The sequence below is a fragment of the Lissotriton helveticus genome, chromosome 7, assembly GCF_964261635.1.
Source record: "Lissotriton helveticus chromosome 7, aLisHel1.1, whole genome shotgun sequence".
In the NCBI taxonomy this organism is placed as follows: domain Eukaryota; kingdom Metazoa; phylum Chordata; class Amphibia; order Caudata; family Salamandridae; genus Lissotriton; species Lissotriton helveticus.
This window is the reverse complement of record NC_136068.1, coordinates 1323444883-1323472561: the sequence shown is the minus strand read 5'-3', so window position 1 is coordinate 1323472561 and position 27679 is coordinate 1323444883. Positions and strand designations below refer to the sequence as shown.

At 44.5% G+C, this 27679-nt stretch overlaps 1 protein-coding gene across 8 annotated transcripts in view; it reads left to right on the top strand.

Annotated features, from left to right (window-relative positions):
* The window catches only part of TNRC6C (trinucleotide repeat containing adaptor 6C), a 992178-nt gene that overhangs the window by 632468 nt on the left and 332031 nt on the right, over nucleotides 1-27679 (top strand). For all 8 annotated transcript variants that reach the window (XM_078654625.1, XM_078654629.1, XM_078654624.1 and 5 more), the window contains one exon: nucleotides 18463-18546. In XM_078654625.1, coding sequence (XP_078510751.1) covers nucleotides 18463-18546 — 84 coding nt within the window. The remainder of the gene's footprint in view (nucleotides 1-18462; nucleotides 18547-27679) is intronic.

The following is a 27679-nucleotide window of genomic DNA, read 5'->3' as shown; positions in this document are numbered from 1 at the left end:
CTTTTCTGACTGTTCATCCAGACAAGGTTGTCCTTAGAACTCGTCCTTCCTTGCTTCGCTAAGTGTTACTCCTTTCCATATTGGACAGACCATCACTTTGCCCACCACCTTTCCGCATCCTTCCAAAGAAGAAGAGGCTCCACCTTCTGGATCCAAAGCGTGCGCTTTCCTTTTACTTGGATCGCACAAAACAATTCGGGGTGGATAACCAGCTCTTTGTTGGGTACGTGGGTGACAAAAAAGGCTGGGCCGTGCACAAATGGTCCATTTTTAGATGGGTCATTTTGTGCATCAAAGCTTGTTATTCCTTGGCAAAGAAGGAGCCGCAGGTGGGGTTGCACGCATATAGCCAGGTTCTGAGCTGGGATGGTGCATTGAGCTAAAAAACGGTGATGGATTAAAACCATGATCTCTTGACTTGGTAAGAGTATTCTGCATCATTCAGAAACTCTGTCCATCACCACCCCCTTTTCCAAAATCGGTTTTATCCACACTATGTGTGGGAGGGTATGCTCAGACGTGAGTCCCTTGCTCATTGCACCATCAGGATTCAAGCAAGCCGGGCCGAAGAAGGCTGTGATGCCAGAAACCGGTCCCCGGAAGCTTGTTTCCTTCCCAGTATAAGAATTGGCTTGGTAGTTTGGTTTGCCCTGTTCCCATCATGCACTGGGACAGGAACAGACTAATTTGCATATAGCCAGGTTCTGAGCTGGGATGGTGCATTGAGCTAAAAAACGGTGATGGATTAAAACCATGATCTCTTGACTTGGTAAGAGTATTCTGCATCATTCAGAAACTCTGTCCATCACCACCCCCCTTTTCCAAAATCGGTTTTATCCACACTATGTGTGGGAGGGTATGCTCAGACGTGAATCCCTTGCTCATTGCACCATCAGGATTCAAGCAAGCCGGGCCGAAGAAGGCTGTGATGCCAGAAACCGGTCCCCGGAAGCTTGTTTCCTTCCCAGTATAAGAATTGGCTTGGTAGTTTGGTTTGCCCTGTTCCCATCATGCACTGGGACAGGAACAGACTAATTTGCATATAGCCAGGTTCTGAGCTGGGATGGTGCATTGAGCTAAAAAACGGTGATGGATTAAAACCATGATCTCTTGACTTGGTAAGAGTATTCTGCATCATTCAGAAACTCTGTCCATCACCACCCCCCTTTTCCAAAATCGGTTTTATCCACACTATGTGTGGGAGGGTATGCTCAGACGTGAGTCCCTTGCTCATTGCACCATCAGGATTCAAGCAAGCCGGGCCGAAGAAGGCTGCGATGCCAGAAACCGGTCCCCGGAAGCTTGTTTCCTTCCCAGTATAAGAATTGGCTTGGTAGTTTGGTTTGCCCTGTTCCCATCATGCACTGGGACAGGAACAGACTAATTTGCATATAGCCAGGTTCTGAGCTGGGATGGTGCATTGAGCTAAAAAACGGTGATGGATCATGATCTCTTGACTTGGTAAGAGTATTCTGCATCATTCAGAAACTCTGTCCATCACCACCCCCCTTTTCCAAAATCGGTTTTATCCACACTATGTGTGGGAGGGTATGCTCAGACGTGAGTCCCTTGCTCATTGCGCCATCAGGATTCAAGCAAGCCGGGCCGAAGAAGGCTGTGATGCCAGAAACCGGTCCCCGGAAGCTTGTTTCCTTCCCAGTATAAGAATTGGCTTGGTAGTTTGGTTTGCCCTGTTCCCATCATGCACTGGGACAGGAACAGACTAATTTGCATATAGCCAGGTTCTGAGCTGGGATGGTGCATTGAGCTAAAAAACGGTGATGGATTAAAACCATGATCTCTTGACTTGGTAAGAGTATTCTGCATCATTCAGAAACTCTGTCCATCACCACCCCCCTTTTCTAAAATCGGTTTTATCCACACTATGTGTGGGAGGGTATGCTCAGACGTGAGTCCCTTGCTCATTGCACCATCAGGATTCAAGCAAGCCGGGCCGAAGAAGGCTGTGATGCCAGAAACCGGTCCCCGGAAGCTTGTTTCCTTCCCAGTATAAAAATTGGCTTGGTAGTTTGGTTTGCCCTGTTCCCATCATGCACTGGGACAGGAACAGACTAATTTGTATATAGCCAGGTTCTGAGCTGGGATGGTGCATTGAGCTAAAAAACGGTGATGGATTAAAACCATGATCTCTTGACTTGGTAAGAGTATTCTGCATCATTCAGAAACTCTGTCCATCACCACCCCCCTTTTCCAAAATCGGTTTTATCCACACTATGTGTGGGAGGGTATGCTCAGACGTGAGTCCCTTGCTCATTGCACCATCAGGATTCAAGCAAGCCGGGCCGAAGAAGGCTGTGATGCCAGAAACCGGTCCCCGGAAGCTTGTTTCCTTCCCAGTATAAGAATTGGCTTGGTAGTTAGGTTTGCCCTGTTCCCATCATGCACTGGGACAGGAACAGACTAATTTGCATATAGCCAGGTTCTGAGCTGGGATGGTGCATTGAGCTAAAAAACGGTGATGGATTAAAACCATGATCTCTTGACTTGGTAAGAGTATTCTGCATCATTCAGAAACTCTGTCCATCACCACCCCCCTTTTCCAAAATCGTTTTTATCCACACTATGTGTGGGAGGGTATGCTCAGACGTGAGTCCCTTGCTCATTGCACCATCAGGATTCAAGCAAGCCGGGCCGAAGAAGGCTGTGATGCCAGAAACTGGTCCCCGGAAGCTTCTTTCCTTCCCAGTATAAGAATTGGCTTGGTAGTTTGGTTTGCCCTGTTCCCATCATGCACTGGGACAGGAACAGACTAATTTGCATATAGCCAGGTTCTGAGCTGGGATGGTGCATTGAGCTAAAAAACGGTGATGGATTAAAACCATGATCTCTTGACTTGGTAAGAGTATTCTGCATCATTCAGAAACTCTGTCCATCACTACCCGCCTTTTCCAAAATCGGTTTTATCCACACTATGTGTGGGAGGGTATGCTCAGACCCTTGCTCATTGCACCATCAGGATTCAAGCAAGCCGGGCCGAAGAAGGCTATGATGCCAGAAACCGTCCCCCGGAAGCATGTTTCCTTCCCAGTATAAGAATTGGCTTGGTAGTTTGGTTTGCCCTGTTCCCATCATGCACTGGGACAGGAACAGACTAATTTGCATATAGCCAGGTTCTGAGCTGGGATGGTGCATTGAGCTAAAAAACAGTGATGGATCATGATCTCTTGACTTGGTAAGAGTATTCTGCATCATTCAGAAACTCTGTCCATCACCACCCCCCTTTTCCAAAATCGGTTTTATCCACACTATGTGTGGGAGGGTATGCTCAGACGTGAGTCCCTTGCTCATTGCACCATCAGGATTCAAGCAAGCCGGGCCGAAGAAGGCTGTGATGCCAGAAACCGGTCCCCGGAAGCTTGTTTCCTTCCCAGTATAAGAATTGACTTGGTAGTTTGGTTTGCCCTGTTCCCATCATGCACTGGGACAGGAACAGACTAATTTGCATATAGCCAGGTTCTGAGCTGGGATGGTGCATTGAGCTAAAAAACGGTGATGGATTAAAACCATGATCTCTTGACTTGGTAAGAGTATTCTGCATCATTCAGAAACTCTGTCCATCACCACCCCCCTTTTCCAAAATCGGTTTTATCCACACTATGTGTGGGAGGGTATGCTCAGACGTGAGTCCCTTGCTCATTGCACCATCAGGATTCAAGCAAGCCGGGCCGAAGAAGGCTGTGATGCCAGAAACCGGTCCCCGGAAGCTTGTTTCCTTCCCAGTATAAGAATTGGCTTGGTAGGTTGGTTTGCCCTGTTCCCATCATGCACTGGGACAGGAACAGACTAATTTGCATATAGCCAGGTTCTGAGCTGGGATGGTGCATTGAGCTAAAAAACGGTGATGGATTAAAACCATGATCTCTTGATGTGGTAAGAGTATTCTGCATCATTCAGAAACTCTGTCCATCACCACCCCCCTTTTCCAAAATCGGTTTTATCCACACTATGTGTGGGAGGGTATGCTCAGACGTGAGTCCCTTGCTCATTGCACCATCAGGATTCAAGCAAGCCGGGCCGAAGAAGGCTGTGATGCCAGAAACCGGTCCCCGGAAGCTTGTTTCCTTCCCAGTATAAGAATTGGCTTGGTAGGTTGGTTTGCCCTGTTCCCATCATGCACTGGGACAGGAACAGACTAATTTGCATATAGCCAGGTTCTGAGCTGGGATGGTGCATTGAGCTAAAAAACGGTGATGGATTAAAACCATGATCTCTTAACTTGGTAAGAGTATTCTGCATCATTCAGAAACTCTGTCCATCACCACCCCCCTTATCCAAAATCGGGGTTGCACGCCCATTCCATCAGGGCGACGGCAGCTACCACTGCTTTGGGACATAGAGTCCCCCTTAAAGACATCTTTCGGGCAGCTACGTGGGCATCGCTGCACACGTTCACACTACTGCTTGACAGACAATTATTGAGAGACGGCTTCTTTGGCTGTTCTGTTCTCCAGGACTTTCTGGTGTGAACTTAGTTCGCAGATCCTCCTTCTGGGTTGGTACTGCTGGGGTATCTATCCTAAGGTAAGGAATATAACTGTTTCTTTCAGATGAACAAGTTAATTACCTTCGGTAACGATATATCTGTAAGAAACATAGGATATTTATAGATGCCTTGACGCCCCCACCTATCCTCCCCGTCCTGCGAACAGACTTCTGGGGTTTAAGCTTCCTTTTCAGGGCCCTAGTTTTGTGCACCAGTGGTCAGTGTCTTGCATGGCTCTGTGCTTCTGGCATGGAAAGTTGTGTAGAGAACTGACGCCAGGGCGCCGTTTAAGTAGCTACTGCGATGTCATCCTGGCGACGACGAATGCAGAGCCGACTGACGCCAGCTTTCGACGCGCCGGGGTACTGCTGATGAAAAACTTTCTGGATCCAGTCTGACGCCTGGGGGTAATTCTAAGGTAAGGAAACTATAACTAACCTATGTTTCTTACAGATATATCGCTACAGAAGGTAAGTAACTTGTTCTTTTGGCATACAGTCATAGAAGAACAGATAAAAAGACCATTCAAATCGATAAAAACATCATAAAATACATCTAAATAAAAACAATCTGCAAAAAGTAATCTAAGATGCATTAAAATATACCCCTGATCAGACCGGGAAGGTTCTGTAATGAGGACTTCATACTTCATGTAAAGACTGTGGAAAAGATAGGAAAAGTGGTGAGTTATCTCCACATTCATAAAGTGCAAATTTAACAGAAAAAGGGGGAGGAGTCAACTCGGCATGGCGCCTTATGAACATGAAAATTAACAGTTAGTGATGGGCTGCCTCACCCTCTGTCACCAGAGTTGGTTGTTGGGGAATTGAGTTTGTGCCTGATTCGCCGCCTAGAATATAGGAACCTAGAAACAGCAAAACTATATATTGGATTGCATCAGTTTGCAGAATCCTGTAGGCTTTCGAATGCTGCCTGGTTCCTAGATTGCGCCAATCCAGAATAATCTATTTGACCCTGACCACCTTATACGCTGGTCAAACGAAAAGGTCATGTACCCCTGATTCAAGCGAGATTACACAGGATGGGCATACTTGCTTTATTCTTGTTGTGTGGGGCCAGCAGATCGTGAAAGTGTGCAATGGCAGGATCCCAAGTCTAAATGGTATGAGTGACTTCCTAGCCAGTGCAGGTTGCATCTCGTCTAGATACTGCTCTGCTTTATAATTGTCCTTCCTCAAGAGGAAGGTGTCGGTCAAGGAGCCCAAAGTAGTCATGTTTAAAAGAAATCTCCATTTAAGCTGCATGAATAGGGCTACCTTTGAAATAAGAGTAGATGCTGCACTTGGGTCTTAGACAATCTATCTTTCCTTTTAATCCTCAAGGTCTCTCTAACTTATTTAAGGCAGGGAACAATCTCTAGACCCCGGGAGACTAAGTATTTCCTCCAGCTCTTTTCGATAGGAGTCTGGCTCTGGAGTAGCTCATATCCTTCTCCAGTATAGTATTGATCTAAGACCGGACCCATCTGAGATCAGCCTGAGCCCCACATCCAAATGAGGGGAGCAATAGACTACTAACAGGGAGGTCTAGCAGATGCCGCAGGAATCAGTTTTCTGAGGTCACAGGGGCAATTACATCCTTGTGGCACTATAACTCAGCCCATAGAGAGCAGCACCCAGGGCTCGCTTATAAACCTGATTTACCAGTAAGATAGGTCTAGAGTAGGAGTCCCAGTAAACTTTTTACAACCCCCTATGATGTTTTAATTTAAGTCTTCACCTTGAGATGTGTGTAGCCCACTGCAAGTGCTCACTGAGGGTGATCCTACAGTGTTCAATTGTTTGCACCTGCTCAGGAGGGGTCCTCTTCAGTGTGTGGGTTGAATTGAGTGGGGGGAGGGGGGGTTAAGCATCATATATTTTGTTATTGCCACATTCATTTCTAAGCCCCTCAGTCTGTAGAAACTACTGAATTTATCTAGGATGTTCTGTAGCCCCATAAGAGATTTGGACAAGAGGAGTGTATTGTCTGCAAAGATTAGGGCGGGCCTTCATATTAGCTAATCTTGGGGCATCACTCTCAAATAAGTTTAGGTGGGCTATCAAGTCATTGGCTTAGAGTCTGAAAAGGGCTGGGGCAAGAATACAGCCCTGTCTCAGTAATTCTCTTGCTGGTGTATACTGCATCTAAACGCAGATTCCCTATTGTCTGCCCTTCTCCCTGTTCTGATGGGGGAATTTTTCAGCAGTAATAATATTCCAGCTTTAATTTGCACACTGTCAATGCTTCAAATCTCTGTGCTCCATGTTTAAGGGTGCAATACATTTCTATGAATAAATGGACAGTGGATAGATATGGCACATATTTGCAGGTCTGTCGTTACATCTGGAGTCGTGACAGAAGACAATGGCACCAACTGCTGGCTCAAGGGAGCTACTGCAGAGTTTTCCATATACAGCCTGGTTTCTGTGACTATTCTAAAGATGAAGTATGTGCTGCTAGAGTATCCACGAAATAGAGTTTTAGGTGCATACCTTGTTCAAAGTTGCTTTTTGGCAGAGTAGATCAAGCGACCATTACAGCCTACTGAATGATTCTCTCCTGTTTTGTTTTCAATGTTCCTTTAACAGAGGTCATAGAAAAAATTTCCTCAAGGTAGCAGACCCTCTCCTCCTCAGAATTGTATCAAAACTGGCGGCCAGGTTAATTCTGCAGGAAAACAAACGCCAACACGTCTCTCCCCTTCTGAACAAACTTCACTGGCTCCCTATATCACAGATGCGCCTTCAAGCTGGGATGTATTATCTTTAAATCCTTGAATGGCAGTAACCCCAAATTCATTAACTGTATGATCAACAGAAAATCCTACCCGCAATCTGAGATCTGCCCACTTGCACCTCCTTACAACACCTTCCTTCAAACAGAAACGATATGGGGATCAAGATTCTCTACACTGGGCCCAAGATCCTGCCCCTAGAAATCAGATCCTGTACAGATCTCATGACCTTCCGCAAACTCCAAAAAACATGGCTATTTAGACAGGCATTCGAGTAATCACGTGAATAAAATCACCTCCCATCACCTTTCTAAGCAGCACCAAGAAACCAACCCGGTGAACGTGCGCTATATAAGTTAGCTATAACATACTATATATATATATATATATATACACATAAAATGCAGCATAAATGGAAACCTAAGTCTAAGCTTAGTGAAAAAGATGTTGAAGAACTGCTTGTCCTACAATGCAGATTGCAGGCAGTAATGTTTCACGAACGTGTGGACATTCTTCCGTGTTGCAGAACGACAAATGTTTTCCAATGTCACACCAGCAAATAACACAGTAGATGCTGCCATAGTGCTAGTGGAATGCACTTTGACCTTTCTCTGCAAAGGTTTGTTGGCCTTGTCATGGCAGAAATGAATAGCTGAAGCAATCCATCTGGCTATTGTCGCTTTAGATACCGCAGTTCCGAGTGTGGCTTGACCATAAGCGACGAAAAACTGATTGGATCATCTGATGTCCTTAGTTTTCTGTAAATGGAACTTAAGACAACGCTTGACGTCGAGCTCGTGTGAAGCTCTTTCCACTGGCGCGGTTGTGTCCGGAAAGAACGTTTAAACTTTACGGGCTTTACGGCACTTGCACTCACCCTTCGCGGTGAAGTAATAGCTAAAATAAATTCCACTTTCCATGTTAGAAATTGAGCTCTGCCTTGTTTATGGGTTCAAACGGTCTTTTCATCAATTGAGCCAACTCTGTGTTCAACTCCCATTCAGGAGGAGGCGCACGTATTGGCGGAAAAGCGCAAAATCCTTTCATGAATTGTTTGATAAGAGAAGAGGAACAAAGTGAAAGTTTGTTAGAGCTCTTCCGAAATCTGGAAATTGCAGCAAGGTGAACCTTGATAGAGGAGAACACAAGCCCAGCTTTGGCCAGAGATAATAAATAGGGAAGATGTATCCTCCGCCGGAGCTTGAATAGGATGGAGATCATTCGCCTCGTACCAATGACAAAATCGCTTCCACTTTAAGCGATAGGTTTTAACTATACTCTGGGCACGTGACTCAGCTAGAATTTCCCGGCAGTCTTGAGAGATGTTCAGGGCTTTGAACTCTAAGAAATTAGGAGCCATGCGTGCAAGCGCAGAGACTGTGGATCTGGATGAAGAATTTATTTATTTATTTATTTATTTTATTGGAAACAAAGCAAGGCATGTACAAAACATAGGAATGCAATGACTCTACGAGGGCTGAGCATCATATCATCAAACATTACAATAAACAATACATTGATGGGGGAAGTGGGAGAGGAGAAGAGAACACAGTAATCCTACGAAAATGATCAATAACAATATGGGGTCAGTGGGAAAGCGGGACATCAAGGACCGCAGCTACAGGTGGTACGCATATGTCCCCTCTATATCGGTTCCAAGGGCCCCAAACCTTATGCCATTTCCAGGAGCGACCCCGAGCCAAGTACACCGTTTTCTCCCGGAACATGCACCAATCCATGTTTTCTACCCACACATCAAGAGTAGGAGGCCTCTGGGACCCCCACAACTGTGCGATGTTCAGTTTGGCAATCATGGCTCCTAGAGTCACCCATTTAGTCTGTGCCGCATTATGATTTAAAACCAGCAATTAAAGAGAGAGCTTGACCCCTAATTACTGTCTTGAAAGCCTCCCACAGCAATATAGAGGAATAAACCGAACCCTCATTCTCCCGGAAATAATGTTCCAATGCCTTAACTAGTGCACTGCGAGTCTTGGGATTACGAAGATACCAAGTGTTAATAGGGGCTATCCTCCCCTCAGAACCCGGCGTCAGTTCAAACCGAAACCAAAGCGGGGAGTGATCGGAGATACCCCGAGCCATATGTCTGACCTCCGCAACATGGGATGCGTGTGCAGCCGGCAGTAACACATAGTCTATCCTGGAGAGACTACCATGGGCGCCAGAAGGAAAAGTATACTGCTGTTGAGTAGTGTGAAGCAACCTCCAGCAGTCCACCAGGCCCATCGTGTCAATGAAGTCAGGCAGCCAGCCATGACCCCCCCCTGAGACCCCTAGGTGGGTGCCTATGCAACACACCAGATACCACTGCATTAAAATCACCACCCAGAATCAGAAACCCCCCAGGGAGATCGAGTAGAACCCGTCCCAGGTCAGCAAAGGTAGTAGACTGCAAGCCAGGAGGACATAAACAGACACCAGGGAAAATATGCGGCCCTCCCACCGTCCCGATAAAGCCACATAGCGCCCTTTCTCATCAAGGATCGTTGACTCCACTCCGAACGGAAGAGAGTTCCTAAGGAGGATTCCAACCCCCCGGGATCCGGATGAAAACCCAGCATGAACCACCAAACGATATCCCTTTCTATTTATGGCGTGACATGTATTACCAACCAAGTGGGTTTCTTGTAGTAAAACTACGTCCGGAGAGTGCCGTTTCAGGAGTTGCAACACCACCCCGCGTTTCTGGATGAAGAATTTGACCCTTCTCCCTTGTCAGCATCCTTAGCGTTGGGATTAGACGTATAGGATTGTCCTGGGATTGTAAGAGCATTTACTGGAACCAATATTGCCTTGGTCAACGGGGTGCAATTAGTATGAGACGACAACCTTCTCTCCATTTTCTGAAGTACCTTCGGAATCAACCGTATCAGGGGGAGGTGGGGGGAGCGTACGCACAAATCCCTGACCATCGCATGGACCGGGCATTCACTCTGGATCCCCGTTGAGGGAATCTGCTGGCATAATATTTTGTCCTCTTTTGCCGCAAAAAGATCTAATGTTGGCTTGCCCCAAACGTGAAAGATCTTCTCCACTTGTTCCTGTTCTAGCTCCCACTAGTGACAGCCCGAGAGGGATCTGCTCAGGGTGTCTGCCAAAGTGTTCTGAAGTCCTTTGACATGCTCTGCTCCTAATGTTATATTGTCGGCTGTAACCCACTCCCACAGCTCCTGAGCCTCCTGCGACAGAGACTGTGACCTTGTTCCCCCTTGTTTGTTGATGTAATACATGCTGGTCGTATTGTCGGTACGGACCAGCACGGAAGATCCCGCAATCCTCTAATGGAATCCTTGTAGAAAGAGAAAGATGACACGCTGTTCCAGTCTGTTGATGCGCTGTTGCTTGTACTCCTAGGTCCATCTTCCCTGAATTTGCAAATCCTGGAGATGGCCTCCCCATCCTTCCATGGAGGCGTCTGTTGTTAGAACGAATTCTGGAGTGGGCAAGAAAGAGAGGCCCGGAGTCTGGTTCGCTTTCTGAGATCACCAAAGTAGAGAGTCTATCATGCGCGATATGACCTTGATAGAGTCGTCGAATGACCCTACGACTTGCTGCCATTGTAGATGCAACTCCTCCTGCAGAGGTCTCATTCTGAGCCGTGCTAGAGGTACCGGGTTTATCGCCAATGAGCACATCCCCAGAAGAGAAGAGAATGTTCGGACAGAAACTGACCTTCTTGAAATTGATATTGTCAATTTTTGCAGACGTTGTTGGCGATCTTTTGACAAGAATGCTTTGGACTGTATGGTGTCTAGCATTCTTCCCAGGAAGGGAATTATTTGTAGAGGACGTAATTATGACTTGCTTTCGTTGAGAGTGAGTCCTAACTTTGAAAAGAGATGTAGGCATGCTGATATGGCATTGTCGGTTACCTGCTGAGAAGGTCCCTTGATTAACCAATCGTCGAGATAAGGGAACACTTGTATTCCTTGAGATCTCAGAGATGCTGCTACTGGTGCGAGGCACTTCATGAAGGTCCTTGGTGCCGATTTCAGCCCGAACGGGAGAACCTTGAACGGATAGTGGACGCCAGCCACTGTGAATCGTCGGTATTTGCGATGTTTGGGATGTATAGGGACGTAGAAGTATGCGTCCTCCAAATCCAGAGAAGCCATAAAATCCCCTTCGTTGAGACAGCTTAAAACCTCGGCAAGCGTCACCATCTGGAAACTCTGTTTATTTAAGAACCTGTTGAGCTTGCGAAGGTCTAGAATAGTGCACCACTCTCCTGATTTTTATTTATGAGGAAGAAACGAGAGTAGAAACCTGTTCCCTTCTGAGATGATGGAACCTTTTCTATAGCATTCTTGTGGAGCATTTTTAAGGCTTCTTTGAAAAGTGAAGACGAGGGGGAGAGGGACCCTTGGGCGGGTTAATCGGTGGTCGTTTGATGAATTCCAGGGTGTTACCCTTGTTGCCCAGATCGAGAATCATTGATCCGAAGTGATTTGTTGCCATTGTTGGAGAAAGGCTCAGGGCTGAAATCTTTCCGCCCACAGAGAGGGAAGTAGGGAGGACTGGCGTCCTGCTGGACTCATTGCTTCCTATTGGACTCATTGCTTCCTATTGGAATCGCAAACCTGATTGTTTGATTGCTTTCGCCCGTCCTGGCGAGAGAAGCCACTTGAGGAAGATTGTCTGTAAGACAATTGGCCGTATATTGTTTGATATTGTCTGTTTTGTTGCTGGTATCCACCTCTTGAAGTAAAGCCATGACCTCTGGCCCCTCAGAACGATCGACGTTTGTATTGGAGAGCAGCCAAAGACTTTGCTGTATAAGTATCTGTCTTTATGGCTAAAAGCACTTCATCTATATGCTTTCCAAATAAGGAATCACCGTCATAGGCCATGTCCAATATTTTTGTTTGCACCTCTGTCCTAAAAGATGTAGCTTTAAGCCATCCTTGGCGTCTGAGTACTGCAGCTCCAGCAAGCTGCCTAAAGTTAGTATTGGCAATATCTAGAGCACAGTCGAATAATCTCGGATGCGGCGCGCTCTCCTTCCAAGAGAATTTTTGGTGCCTCTTGTTTACGGTCTTCTGGGATAAGTTCCAAGAACTCTGTCAGGTCTGACCACATCTGCGGGCGTAACGACCCAGTATGGCCAGTGAATTTGCTTCTTTAATGGAGGCGGCGGCATTGGATGAAAACTTTTTCCCTATGAGGTCCAACCTCCTTCCTTCCTTATCTGGGGGTGTTGAAATTGGCGTAGATGGGTTCTTGGATCTTTGCTGCGCAGCATTTGATATGACTGAATCCGGTCGGAGATGACCTATCGGACAAGATGGCGTGTCTGGAGGAGCACGGTACTTCTTCTCAATGCGCGGAAGAACTGCAGGTATAGAGGCAGGCGTCTTCATTATTTTTATCCTTTAATTCCAAATGTAGTCAATGATGGGGATCGCTCTAGTGTCCGTATGTTCAATAGTGACTGGTAACTGAGATCTTGTTGCAGCACGCTGCATTAGGTTGTGAAAACCGCCGATGTCTTCTGGCATAGAGTCTGACGGTTGAGGAATAGGTGGTGAAGGCATGGGAATTATATAATCGTCCCACGGATCCCCATTGCCAGCATTGTCGGTTAATTCCCTTCTTCGACACCTTGGTCTGAAGTGGTAGTATCATAGTGCGTTTGAGGAACTACTCCAGGTTGTGATGGGGAACAAGGAACCTCTGTTTGCGGCAGAGAGACTGGTACTTCAGTAGGTACAGGAGGCAAATCAGAGGCAGTTGACACTGGAGGAAATATTTGCCGGTAATCAGCCAACATGGCTTGAAGATCTTGGATGAGTGTAGGAGGCAGATGACTTGTCTCTCCTGGGTCCGGAACCCTTCTGGGAGGTCTTTGATATGGTGTAGAGAGGTGCTCCTAGTAGTATCGCTCCTGGTAGTCCTCTTCCTCATTGTCCTCCTGACACGTTATTTGAAGCTCAGAGTTGTGGCTAGCAATGCCGAATGGTCCCTCATCTTCTGCCTCAAAGTCGTCATCCTCAACATAAGTTTCCAGGATATGATAAGGAAGCAGAGGAGAAATATTACTATAATCCTGTCTACGGTGAAACTTCAATTGGAAATGAGTGTAGGAGATCGGCGTGGTTTGCGATACTGGTGGAATCACAGTTGACAAAGTCCTCGTCGACAGGCTTTTAGTCGTCAATGGGATTATCTTTATTGAGGCAGTCTTCGTCAACGGTGTCGTCGTCGAAGGGCTCTTCGCCGACCGTGTCGTCGTCGACGACAGGCTCTTCATTGTCGGGCTCTTCGTCGACGGTGTCCTTACCTTTGTCGTCGATGGAACGGTCGTCGACTAGAGCTCGACGCTGTCGTCTACGGAGAATTAGAGAAGGAATACTTCGTCACAATAGACTTTTTAGAAGTGGAGATCTTAGAAGATACAATAGGCGAAGATATGGAAGTATTGGAGACCGTAGCAGTAGACATCGGGGCAGCACATGTCACAGAAACCGTATGTGAGGAAACCAGAGAGATGGTCTTAATCTGGTTTTACTCACGGTTCTGGTGGTTGAAGGCCTACTGGAAACCTCAGGAGATGAAGACCGCTTTGACCCAGAGGAGATTTTTGGAGACCTCCGTGACTTATCAGAAACTTCATGGGAAGACTTATGTTTCCTTCCCTCGCTTGAGGAGCGGTCTTGAGATCTAGCTCTCTTGCTAGATGTAGAGGCCTTGTCATCCGCCTTAGCCGAGGAAGATTTCAGCCATAAAAGAAGCCTTGCTTCCCTGTCCCTAATAGTTTTAGCAGGGAAAGTCTGGCAGATTCTACAATCCTTAACAACATGTTTAGGATGTAGGCAGTAAATACAATCCTTGTGCTGGTCATCCACGTGGACCCTCGTCTTCTCACAGGTCCTACATGCTCTAAAAAGAGCTTTCTTGTCAGACATCTTGAAGAAAAAGTGAAGAAACTGAGTAGGCACTCAGGGAGACTCCCTTCCACACGACGTGCTGTGAAAATCTGAGGAGAACTGCCTCTGCTGGGAAGGTTCTAGAGGGTGCTGATAGCTGGTTGGTTGGAAATATTTTTGAGTTATTTTTATATAATGATGTAGATAGGCTACCAAGTTTTAGGCCTATGGGCTTTTTCTTTTAGCCTACTACTGTTTTTTCTTAGGCACTCTTGGTGTTTCACTCAAACTTATGGCAGACTCTGGGTCACCCTGGACTGTAATTACTAGGGAGTATTTTAGTGAAGCATTTGAGGGGATAGTTTCTTTCAAAGACATAAAAAAAATCATATATAATTGCAAAAGCATTCGACGGATCTATAATTGATGTGGAAGGGTACATAGGAGTTGACATGCATTTCAAAGGACATGTAGCCTTTGTGAAACTATATATAGCCACAAAGGGTGTGAATGTGCTTGGATGGAGAGGCCAGTGGAGTCTAAAAATAATGCTCAATCCACGGAATAGTGGTCCAGTTATGGTTATAGATACTGATCATAATGAATGTCAAACGGTGAAGGGTGTAGTCAATGTTGGTGATCGCATTAAAAATATTATTGATTCTTTTCCTAATGTTTTCTCTAGAGATTTAGGAAAATTACATAACTTCCAACACAAAATTAAACTTAGGCAAGGAACTGTTCCAGTAAAACAAAAAATGAGAAATGTACCAATTAACATTAGAGAAGATCTTTTGTTAAAGAATCTTATTGTTGAAGACATTATTGAGGAGATTGTCTTCAGAGTGGATTTCACCCATTGTTTTGGCCCGCAAGTCGGATCAAAGTTTAAGATTGTGTGTGGATTTGAGAGCCGTTAACGCGAATTTAATTGTGGATTGTCATCCTTTACCAAATATTGATGAGGTTGTTTGTTGGAAGGGGCGAAAGTTGTCTCCACTTTCGACTTACGTTCAGCCGATCATCAAATTGTATTGTCAGATGAGTCGAAACATTTGACTGCTTTTCATACTCCTGAGGGTCTTTTTCAATATAAGAGAGTGCCGTTTGGCTTAGCCTCTGCGGCATCTGTCTTTCAACGTACTATGCATCATATTTTTAAAGACCTTCAGGGTTTCCTTAAGTGTTTTCAAGATGACATTCTTGTGTTTTCTCCTGATGATAATTCCCACAAAGGTCACATCATTGAAGTGTGCAAACGCTTGGAATTGTATGGTGTCACACTGAAAGACAAGTGTAAAATGTTTCAAGAATCAGTGGAGTATTTGGGACATACTCTGTCTGGAGATGGTGTTGTCACAAAGAAATCCCTTGTTGAAGCGATTGTGAAATCTCCACATCCGGATAACAAAGAAAAACTTCTCTCTTTCAATGGGTTATGTGAATACTACAGTAAGTTCAACAAGGATTTTGCAACTAAAATGGAACCCTTGAGAGATCTTACCAGACAAAAGGTGGTGTTTCATTGGGGAGAGAAATAGGAATCTGCTTTTCAGCTTATCAAGGAAGAAATTGTTCATGCTCCTACTTTCAAGCCATTTCATGTAAAAAAAATGTGTGTGGTCACAGTTGATGCCAGTGAGTATGGACTTGGAGGTGTATTATCGCAGAAATGTGGGAAGGACGAATGGTGTGTTGCGTTTGCCTCAAGAACTCTTCACGAGACGGAGAGGAAATATTCTGTTATAGAGAAACAGGCGTTGAGATGTGTGTGGGGGAATAGAGCATTTTCAAATTTCTTGTGGAGTAGTCGATTTTTATTGAGGACTAATCACAAACCATTGGTTTCAATTTTATCTCCAGGGGGTGGCCATAATGCCACAGCACGTATTAGCAGACTGATGTCTAGGTTACAAGAGTACAGTTTTAGTATTGAGTATGTTCCAGGAAAAAGTAACGTAACTGCAGATTGTCTTTCCAGATTACCTTCCAATACTGAGTTTGATCAAGTGGAAGATGATGGGATGATGTAGAAATAGTTGCTTCCTTGGGAGATTTTATTGCCAATGAATTTTCTGCAATTTCAGAAATTACATGGAAAAGTTATACTAGTAAGGACAAAAACTGGGAGCTGTGAAGAAATATATCTTGTATGGTTGGCCTAGAATTCATATGATTTCTTCTGAGTTAAAGTCTTCATCAAGTATTAAATGAATTGGAATTAGACAATGGTATTATTTTCAAAGGGGGAAAATGTGTTCCTCCTGAGGGAATGCAAGATGAGATTATCAAACTTGCACATGAGAGCCATTTGGGAATGTCGTCTATGAAAAGATTGATAAGATCTAGTTTTTGATGGCATGGACAAGATGATTGATAGAGTAGTTAGAGTTTGTCCTGTTTGTGTTAATAGTGATAAAATGTTGAAAGCTCACCCAGCTCCTTTGATACCCATTGAATGGCCGAAAAATCCTTGGAGGATATTTGCTTTTGATATTTCCGGACTTTTTAATTGTTTACCTCGAGATGCACGGTTTGCTTTAGTCTTGATTGACTGTCATTCGAAATGGCCTGAAGTCAGATTTGTTTCACATGCCACCTCACAAATAATTGTGGAATTTTTCAGAGAAGTTTTTGCTCGTGAAGGGAGTCCAGAAGTTCTCATAACGGACAATGGTGTGCAATTTAAATCTAAAGAATTAGATGATTTCCTTAGTTCTTGTGGTATTAAACACATCACTACACCATTGTAAGTACCACAAGGGAATGGCCAGGTGAAGAGATTTAATCGGGTATTGAAGGATTGTGTTGAGTGGGCCAGGAAGAATCCTAATGAATGGAAGTGTGTGCTGCGTGAGAGATTGTGGATGTATAGGATTACTCCTCATTCTTCTACAGAACTTAGTCCATTCCGTTTATTGAGAGGAAGGCAACCAGTTTCCAAATTGTGTCCATGGTGGATTAAGGAGAAACTTAGTTACTCTGTTCCAGCTGATACTCTTAGTACTTCATTGAGAGTAAAACGTTATCAAGACAAAATGAAATTGTATCATGATGCAAAACAAAATGTGAGAATTTCAAATTTTGTTGTTGGGGATTTTGTCAAGATACGCAAGCCTGGATTTTTGGTTAAAGGTTTTTCAAAATATGGACCTATTCGGAAAGTTGTGAGAGTCAATCGTAACAGTATTGTTACTAATGATGGAAAAGTATGGAACGTTAGGCGTGTTAAGTGTCATAGTGTTCCTGGAATTGTTATATCTCCAAATGAAGATGGAATATTTCATTCCAAGACTTTATCCAGCAAAGACACCGTGGCTTCAAGATTGAAAGCTAGTAAAAGGATTATAAGTACTCCAGTTAGATTTAGAAATTAAGATTTACTTGTGTTTGTTATTTTATTTATATTTAGGGGTAAGATGTGTTGCATTTCTGTATTAACATATTTAATATCATTACCCTAATGTATGCCAGTAATGGTTTATCTTTTAATATTACTCTGAGATCTGTTACTATGATTTGAGGGGTTTGAGATTCCATGTAACAGATCCTGCACAGATGCTGAGACTTTCTGCATGAAGAACTTGTGTACTGTCTCTCTATAATAAATCCTATTTTTATAATTTTGGATTTCGTGGATTACTTCACACTGCTTTTGTATTTTTACAGTGGGAGCCCCGACTCGGCAACGGGGAATGATTCAGACATGTGAATCTGACTTGTTTTTTTCATACTTTGTCAAGAAAAGTCTTGCAATATGAGAGTTCTGTTCATGCACTTTCTACACGTTAAGGTCTTGATTCCGAAAAAGTGTCAGCCTGCCCTCCAATTCTCTTTGGCTTTTTAAAATCATATCTTTAAATGATCTTTGCCATATCATTTCTTACTTCCATTGCTTTTCTGTGGGGCATGCTTGTGATTCAATTCTGCCAATTGAGAAGGAAAACGTACTTATTTCCTACTTTTTTCATTGGGGCAGTGCTCCTCTAAGCATTGCAGTCCTGCTGACCCCCAACTGCTTCAGCTGAAAGTTGTGTGACATTGGAGCTGCTTGGTTACTCAGTGCAACAGTGTTGCTTTTGAGCTTCTTGAAGATGTTGCTCTGGTGATTTCATTCCCTTGTGTTTCCTTCCTTCAAGAATTAGTACTAATTCAGCTTATTGGTAAATCTCAATTGTTGTTAAGAGTACAAGTACATTTCTTGTGTATTGGAGAAACTTTAATCACACAGCTTGGTTTGTTCATATTCGCTCCTAATTACTGTTGGAGATATTGAGTATTTTGCTATTTAAATTGAAATTACTTTTAACACTGTGCATATTTTGCTCCCTCAGGCTTACCAACGTTTACAAATCCAGCAGCAGATGTTACAGGCTCAGCGTAATGTTTCCGGACCCATGAGACAGCAGGAGCAGCAAGTAGGTCAAACACGCCTTTGTCAACTGCTCACATGAATGCAAGGTTCTTGTTCCAGGTCCATTACTTCATATTGGTGATGTTTGAAGCTGATATGTTATTTAACCGTGTACCTACCTAGTTGAGAATTCTGATCTTATTTTTGGGTTGAGCTACTTGACAGCGCACCCACTGACTGTTGCAAGACATTGTGGGTTACCAAGAACATAGCTTACCCATTGCCCATTGCTTACATTTGGTTGAATCTCCTGTCACTCATTAGTCTGCTTCTTATTCTTGTTCCAGCTTGTCATTCTTGTGTTTGTCCTTTCTAGGGAGCATTTCCTCTATACCACATCGTTGATTGGCTGGCATCTCTGCTTCCATTGGTTGCTTTTCAACTTTTTTCCTTTTGTATCCCCTGCACTCCATGTTGCCCTCTGTCACTAGTGTGCTTCATCCGTTCCCCTTCCTGTTGCGCTTGCCCCTATTCTTCTCTATTGTTTCTCAGTGACCTCCTTGTTGCTTTCTGCCCACCTGCGCCCCCCTTCTCTTCTCCCTTTGTTTCCCCACCCACGCCCTCCATGTTGCTTTCCTCCAGCCTCTCCTCCCCCACCTTCCCCTGGTTTGCTTAAGCAGCCCCCGCAATGTTACTCAAGCATCCTGTATGGGGTTGGAATCCCCTACGCTCTTCCCTGTGTGTTGCTTCTGCTCCATTACCTGTTAAAAAAAAAAAAAACTTTTGCACATTTTATTTTATTTTTAATTACTGATCCATCTCGAATCAGTAACTAAAAAGAAAACAGCTGCATCATTTTGTAGGAGTGCACATGCAGCGTCAAAGGCATTTTTTGTTACTTTAGCCATGCTGCACAACATTGAGTATGCTGTGTAGCATGGCTGAAAACCATTGGCAAACCGAGTAGGTCTCAAGGACGAGACATATTGGCTTTGCTAATACTTTTTATTCTTATTACTGGGATTTAAAGACTATGCTACCGTGAGGCGTTTATGCTTTTGTTTAGCATTAAGTGAGGCATTAAGCATGCTAAATTAAAGGTTCTTCTGGGGAATTCATCCCACATTCCTCCGAAATTGATGGAGGACCTCCTCCTGTTTAGGGGGTGTGAAGTTGTACAACCAGACGGTTCGCAACTTTTGTTATTTTAAAAGAATATATCAAATTGTGTTAAGCACCTGAAGTTTAAAGTAAAAGGATAGAAAACAATGGAAATGTGATGTGACTGCCACACTGGCCTATAGGCGCAACTCTGTAGCATTGCAGCTCTTCAGAAATTGTGTAATGTATATTCTCCTTTACCAAAACTCCCAGGGTGGGACTCTTAGCAGTGGAGAAGATGTGGCTGTCTCAATTGTGTTTCCGGATTAGAGTGAGAGCAGTGAAAAACTATTTATTGCAGCCCTAAGTTCATCTTTGTAATGTGGACAGGCGTCTAGTAGGTTTAGTCCAAAGTCTAATTTTTGTAATGCTGTACATAATCAGGGTTTCTATTACCTATTCATTGATTCTCCATTTATTGACCTCAGAAGGATGAACAGCGGAGCCAACCGTGTTCGGTTTGGAGCTTTGATATGGAGGTTTCACACTGATCCTAGTAGCAAATGCTTACATTATTGAGCTAGATTACATTTTTATTTTATTTGTAGTTCATTTCATGAACTAAGCTGGACAATTTCATGTGCCTCTATAGCGCCGGTCCCATTGAGCTGCAATACTGCTTTTTACTTATAAATGTTCAAAGGGCCCTTTTGCTGGTAACAGTTAAATTAGTCCGAACCTTTAAGATAAAAAACAGTGTTTAGAAGATGTCTTGGACACTCGATCGATAACATAATAAACGTATCCGGTATTGGGGTATCTTTCATAGATTTACATGCTTGAATCATTTCCCGTAGACTCTAGATTTTATCTGCCCCCAATAGTGAAGCAATCTGATTGCCTCCTTTATGATTTTAAAGAACAATCAAGCAAAGCAGTGAGGTCTATACCCATAATTGACCATATTGGGCAGGAGGGCCTTAAAGTCATGAAGTCACCAGCCACAGTGGTGCCTGTGTTACCAAGAATCGACAAGAAGTACAGGGAACCAAAGGATTCCCCCCGCATGACTTGCAGGTCATCCCAAACCAGATTTCGTAATCTCTCAAGCAGAACAGAGGAGATCAAAGAGTCCTCCAACCCCCAGCACATCCCCACTGGACAAGGAAGGACGCTGCTTGGACACTATAGGAAAGAAATTCTCATCCATGTCAGCAATTGCCATGAGAGCTGCTAATGCCCCGGCCATTCTTGGCTGCTATGATCGGCAAATGTGGTCTGACATTGGGCCCATGTTGGATAACATACCTGAAGAGAAAAAGCAGGAATTAAAAAAAATCCTAGCAGAGGGGGGAATGGACAGCGAATGAAATAGACTGCTCCACTGACATAGCCACTACAGGCTTTAGGCAACTAGCTGGTGCAGCTGTATTAAGGCAACAGGGATGGCTTAGAGCAACATCATTTCGCCCAGAAGTAAAATAAAAAAAACCTGGACATCGCTCACGATGGCAATAGTTTTTGGGGGGAACACATAGACCAAGGCACTGGGGACTTGCTGTATTGTAAAGTGCCCTTTCGGGGAGCACGTGGACGAGGTTTCTCCGGAAATAAAGGTGCTTTCCAACGCACCCAACAGCATCAATCCTTTCAACCACAATATTGACTATGCTACCAACAGCCAGCCTATTGACAACAAACTACAGCTGGTTTCTCCAGACAGGGCTCTCGCAGAAAATCACCATCACAAGCATGCGACTCAGGTTGCAAACAGTGACCGCATTTGGGTACCAGTTACTACCTACCCCCATCAGTGGTTCAGCATTACAGCAGATAGATGGGTCTTGGACTGGATATCCTATGGCCACACTCTAGAATTTGTCCAGCGCCCACCAAACACTCCACCCAGGGGATCGCACCCCCCTCATCTTCACTTACTTAAACAGGAAGCGAATGTTATACTACTGGAGGGGGCACTAAAGAGAGTTCCTGTAGCACAAATCGTAAAATGTTTTTACTCCTGTTTTTTTCCTGATATGCAAGAAGTCGAGGGAGTGGAGACCTACTTTAGACCTCGGACTGCTCAAATTCCTTAGAAATCAAACCGTCTAAATTTCTGAGATCCTTCAGCACCTCAACCATGTAGACTACATGACATTGCTGGATTTGGAGGGTTCCTACTACTGTGTTCCTATGCACCCCAAACACAAAGTTCAGATTTATAGTGCCTGGTGCCCATTGTCCGTTCCGAGCCCTACCCGTCTGCCTAAAATCTGCCCCCGATATTCACCAAATTTCTGGCCCGAGTGGCTGCTGCCTTACGGAACCAGGGTCACCAAGTATTTCCATATTTGGATAACTGGTTCTCCAAAGCTCCAACGGTTCGTCCAGCTGACAGGGCTACAAGAGACTGCACAACACTATTCTCCAAACAGAATCTTACCAAAAACCCAATGGAAGTCATTAATTGTTTATTTTATTTATTTATTTATAAGCTTGTAAAGCGCACGGCTACCCCCAACGGGGGTATCCCGGCGCTGTAGACATGCGGCAGCCAGAGAAGTTCAGTGAGGGCTAGATCAGAGAAAAGAGCCAAGTCTTGAGTTTCCTCCGAAGCAAGGGCTCTGATGTAAGAAATCGGAGTTCCATCGGTAGTTGATTCCAGAGTTTGGATGTGGCCACAGCAAAGGCCCGGCCTCCAGTGCGTGCAAGACGGAAATGTGGGGCATACATTAGGCGGAGATGATTAGATCTGAGGTCACGTGTCGATTGTGTCATTTTAAGTCTATGACTCAGGTATGCAGGGCCTCGTCCATTAAGAGCTCTAAAGGCAAGGACCAGGGCCTTGAACTGTATACGGTACCTCACTGGTAGCCAGTGCAGTTTAGCCAAATAAGGTGAAATGGAGTGGCGGTAAGGAATATTACAAATCAGCCTGGCCGCTGAATTCTGCACTGTCTGAAGACGGTTAATGAGATACGCCGGGGCTCCTACAAACAGACTATTTGCGTAGTCCAAGTGGGACGTAATTAGGGCATGGACTACCGTCCTCCGTGAGTCAAGTGGGAGGAAAGGGATGATTTTTTTAATCATTCGAAGGTTTCCAAAGCAAGATGCCGAAACTTTATTGATTTGGGTTTTGCAAGGATAAAGCTGTATCAAATTGGAAACCCAAATTACGGGCAGCTTGGACTGGTACCAGGGGGGTTTGAGTTCAGACGGCCACCAAACATTAGCGGGAATTGGAGATTTCTGATTAAAGAATAAGACCTCTGTCTTATCAGTGTTCAGTTTTAGATTGTTAGAGGACATCCAGGAGGCGATGTTCACCAGGCAGTGGCGGAAATTAGCCATGGAGCTATCAGAGTGGTCTTTATAAGAGAACACAAGCTGAGTATCATCAGCGTAGAAGACCACTCTGATGCCCCAGGATTCGACCACTTTCGCTAAACGGCATCAGAAACACATTAAATCGAAGAGGGCTGAGTGCAGAGCCCTGCGGAACCCCCCATGTCAATGGTTTCTCCGTGGAGACAAACGGCCTAAGGAAGACCTGTTAAGTTCTGTCCGTCAAGAAGGATTTTACCCAGGCCAGCGGGATCCCTCCTATGCCCACCTCACGAAGGCGATACAGCAGGATATCGTGCGAGATAGTGTTGAATGCTGCGGATAGGTCGAGGAGGACCAGCATGGCCTCCTCTCCCCTATCCACATACTCGCGAATTGACTCAGACACTTCCAGTAAGGCTGACTCTGTACTGAAGTCTGGCCTGAATCCTGACTGGGTGTCATGTAGCAACTGGTTGGATTCTAGGTATTCGGACAGTTGCTCCTGTACCGCCTTCTCCAAAACTTTTGCTGGCTTGGGGAGGAGTGAGATAGGCCGGTAGTTACTGAAGCATAGTGGATCAGCATCAGCTTTTTTTAGAATCGGTAGCAACATCGCATGTTTCCACAGAGAGGGAAAAAGGCCAGATTGCAGAGAGGTATTCCATATTTCTAACAAAGGATTAATCAGTAGCGGGGCTATATCACTCAGAGTCTGAGCCGGGGCCGGGTCGAGAGGGGAGCCTGATTTACATTTTAGGAGCAGAGACAGAGCATATTCTTTTGTCAAGGGTTTGCGTCCGATTACCAACATTCCCACTCTCGCCAAGCTGCTAGAAAAATGCGTCCAACTGCAAATGACAAAGCACATAGAACAGTTTGATCTCCTCAACCCACACCAATCAGGCTTCCGAGCAGGGCACAGTACTGAAACCGCTATGACTCACATTATTGACGACGCCATCCAAATCTTAGATCAAAACAATACCTGCCTCCTCATCCTTCTTGATCTCTCTTCAGCATTCGACACAGTGAAACATGAGAGCTTACTCGAACTCCTAAAATCAAGAATGGGCCTCTCTGGGACTGTGCTTCGTTGGTTCACTTCCTTTCTACACAACAGGTCTCAAAAATTCAAGAGCAAAAACCTAATGTCTTCCCCAGTACCGGTATCGTTAGGCGTCCCTCAAGGATCCTGCCTATCCCCTACTTTGTTCAACCTAGTTATGGAACCTCTCACCACTCTGCTACAAGCATCCAATGTACACTTTCACATGTACGCCGATGACACTCAAATATACCTCAAGTTACAATCCCCCAAAGACATCCTGAGTCTGAATTCAACGATCAGAAGCACCCAATCTTGGTTGGCTGACAACCACCTCAAACTCAATGCTATGAAGACTGAGATCCTCCTAATCTCACCCCCCACGAAAATATCTTCCGCACAAACATGGCTTAAGCACCTAACAGCACTCAATGTCCAACCGACCATCGTGGACTCAGCTAAATCCCTAGGCATAACACTAGACACCAACCTCAACATGCAGCAGTATATCAGCAAGGCTACTAAGGGGGCGAACTTCCAAATAAACACCTTGAGAAAACTGAAACCCTTCCTCCCAGCAAAAGACTTCCAAACAGCAGTACAAGCTCTAGTCATCCCTCGCATAGACTATGGCAGCGTGGCCCTCTGCGGCCTCCCCCTAACGACAACTGCACCCCTAAGAGCGTCACTAAATGCGGCTGCAAGACTCATCACTGGATCAAAAAAGCATTCGCATATCTCTCCTGACTTCAAAGCCTTGAACTGGCTGCCTCTGGAAGCCAGAACACAGCTGAAAATTGCCTGCATGACGCACAAGGCTATACACTTGAAATCACCCAGCTACCTCACTCATAAGTTGACAATCTCTGGTGGGTCCAGAACTACCAGGAGCACGAACAATCTTCTGCTGAAACCGCGAAGATTCCGGAAGGAAAAAACCTACAAACGCTCCTTCTCTGGTATGGCGCACAGGATCTGGAACGCACTTCCTCCTGAAACAAGGCTCATCTCTTCCTCCCTTCTTTTTAAGAAAGAAGTCAAAAGTATCCTTATGGCTAAATACACTTGAACAATTCGTTTGATTTACATTAAGAACAGTATTACCAGTATGGTGTTATGATATTGCCTATATATTCCTATGCACGTGTGTTTTGACGTATTTTAGTCCTTCTTTATTTTTTACAGCGTTTTGATGGCCTTCGCTCCAACTATGCACTGCTACCTCATACCTGTACTATGCGTACTATACGTACTATTTTTTATAATAATAATAATCTGTATTATTTACAGCGTGTTGATGGCCTACGCTCCAACTATGCCTGCTACCTCATACCTGTACTATACGTTATATTGGTACTATGTTATATACTATATTGGTGCTATGTACATGAACTTGTTGATGGCCTACGCTCCAACAATGCCTGCTACCTCATACCTGTACTATACGTTATATTGATACTATGTTATATACTATATTGGTGCTATGTACATGATCTTGTTGATCTACCTCCCTACTATGCCCCCTTGTTCCCCTACCCTCCACCTGCCTTTGTAAAGCGCTCTGTTATCTGCAAAGATCTTGTTCGCGCTATATAAAACTCTCAAAATAAATAAAATAAGGGTTTAAATGAAGTAAACACTTCTGCATAAGTAGTGCCATAATCTGCAGTTACCGCTGTACGGTTCTGATGGATTGTTGCCGTGATGTTAGCGATTTTCTCGTAGAAAAAATCTGACAAACCATCACTAAGCAATTGACTTGAAGCGGTGGAGCAGGCCGAGGCATGGGGATTAGCAAACTCTTTAACAATGTTAAAGAGGGTCTTAGTTGAATTTTTCGCCATTTTAATTTTTTCTGCAAAGTGATCTTTCATAGTGCTGCATTTGAGTTTATGGAACTCTTTGAGAGCCGATCTGTAGAGGGTTTTGGCCGCCGTGTCGTACGTCCGTGCCAAGCACGCTCCAGTTTTTTACATCTGCTTCTGTTCTCCCGTAGTTCCACTGTGAACCAGGGAGCCGAAGGTTTAGATCTTAGGGAGGTAAGGTTCTGCATTGGCGCAATTAGCTCAATGGCGGCAGAAAGATCATTGTTAAATTTGGATATCGCCTCATTAAGGTCCCCAGACAATGGGTCTAATCTACTCCTATATGTTTGTTCCAAAGCCTTGCATGTGACCTTATGCCATTTTCTGCCCTGTTCTCTGATTTTGGATACCAAATTGGGCGGTCGAGGTGAAGTCACTACAAACGGGATCAAGAAGTGGTCCGACCACCTGAGAGGCAAAGAGGAAATTGTTCCAAGTCAAACAATGACTTCCTTAGGGGCCGACCCAGACACCACTCAAAACAAGGCTTTCCTCTCATGAGAAAGACAGGAGCGGACTATCAAAACAGTACACTTCAGTGAGAACATACAAGTACCCATAATCCCCTTCAAGCCTTAAATTTAGCTAATAAAATCAAATGTTCATTTTTCTGGGTGGGAAAGTTGTGGGATCACTGGGCTGCCACAAATGTCCGACCACCCAGCGTGCCCCCAGGTCTCCTGATGAAAATGGTACCTCACTTGTGTCGGTAGGCCTAGTGCCCGGGACAGGAAACACTTCAAAACATACTGTGAAGACTTCAAAATATTCGATCACAAAGCTACCTTGTTTTACGAGGGAGTCATCTGCGTTTTTGGTCCCGGGCTCAGCAGTGACTAGGGAAACCTACCAAACTCGAACATTTCTGAAAACTAGACACCGAGGGAAGTACAGGGAGGTGTGGCTTGCGTGGATCTCCCTACATTTTCCTACCCAGAATCCCCTGCTAACCTCAAATTTAGCTAAACAAAAATCATATTTTCCTCACTTTTCTTTGTGGGAAAGTTGTAGGATCACCGGACCACCACAAATGTCCTACCATTCTCCCAGGTCTCCAGATAAAAATGATACCTCACTCGTGTGGGTAGGCCTAGTGCCCGCGACTGGAAACGCCCCAAAACATACTGTGGAGATATTAAAATTACTTATCACAAAACTACCTGGTTTTGCAAGTGGTCACCTGGGTTTTTGCCCCCTGGCACGTCGGCCATCTAGGGAAACCTACCAAACCCAGACATTTCTGAACACTTGACACCCAGGGGAGTATAAGGAGGGTATGGCTTGCGTGGATCCCCCAGCGTTTTCCTACCCAGAATACTCTGCAAACCTCAAATTTAGATGAATAAAACCACATTTTCCTCACATTTCTGTGATGGAAAGTTCTGGAATCTGAGGGCATCCACGAACTTCCTCCCACAGCTAGGCATTTTGCCTTCCAAATGTAAGACAATGTGTAAAAAATAAGTAACTTTGTAAAATGTCCTATCATTCACATGCTAGTATAGGTACCCACAATTTCGGAGATATGCAAATAACTTCTGCTTCTAAACTGTATATTTTGTTCACATTACTGAAATACATAGGTGTTCTTGATACCTATTTTTCGCTCTTTATATTTTACCAAATGAATTGCTATATACCCAGTACACAATGAAAAACCATTGCAAGACATAGCTTAGTTATTGGCTCTGGGTTCCTCTGGTTCTTGGTAAACCTACATGTCCTATATTTCCCCACAACCAGAAAAGTCCAGCTGATGTAGCAGTTTGTTGCTTTAAAAAATCTGTTATACTTAGAAGAAGTTACAGGTGACAACGTTGGCACAAATGCCAGTTTTTTTCAACTCATTTTCAATA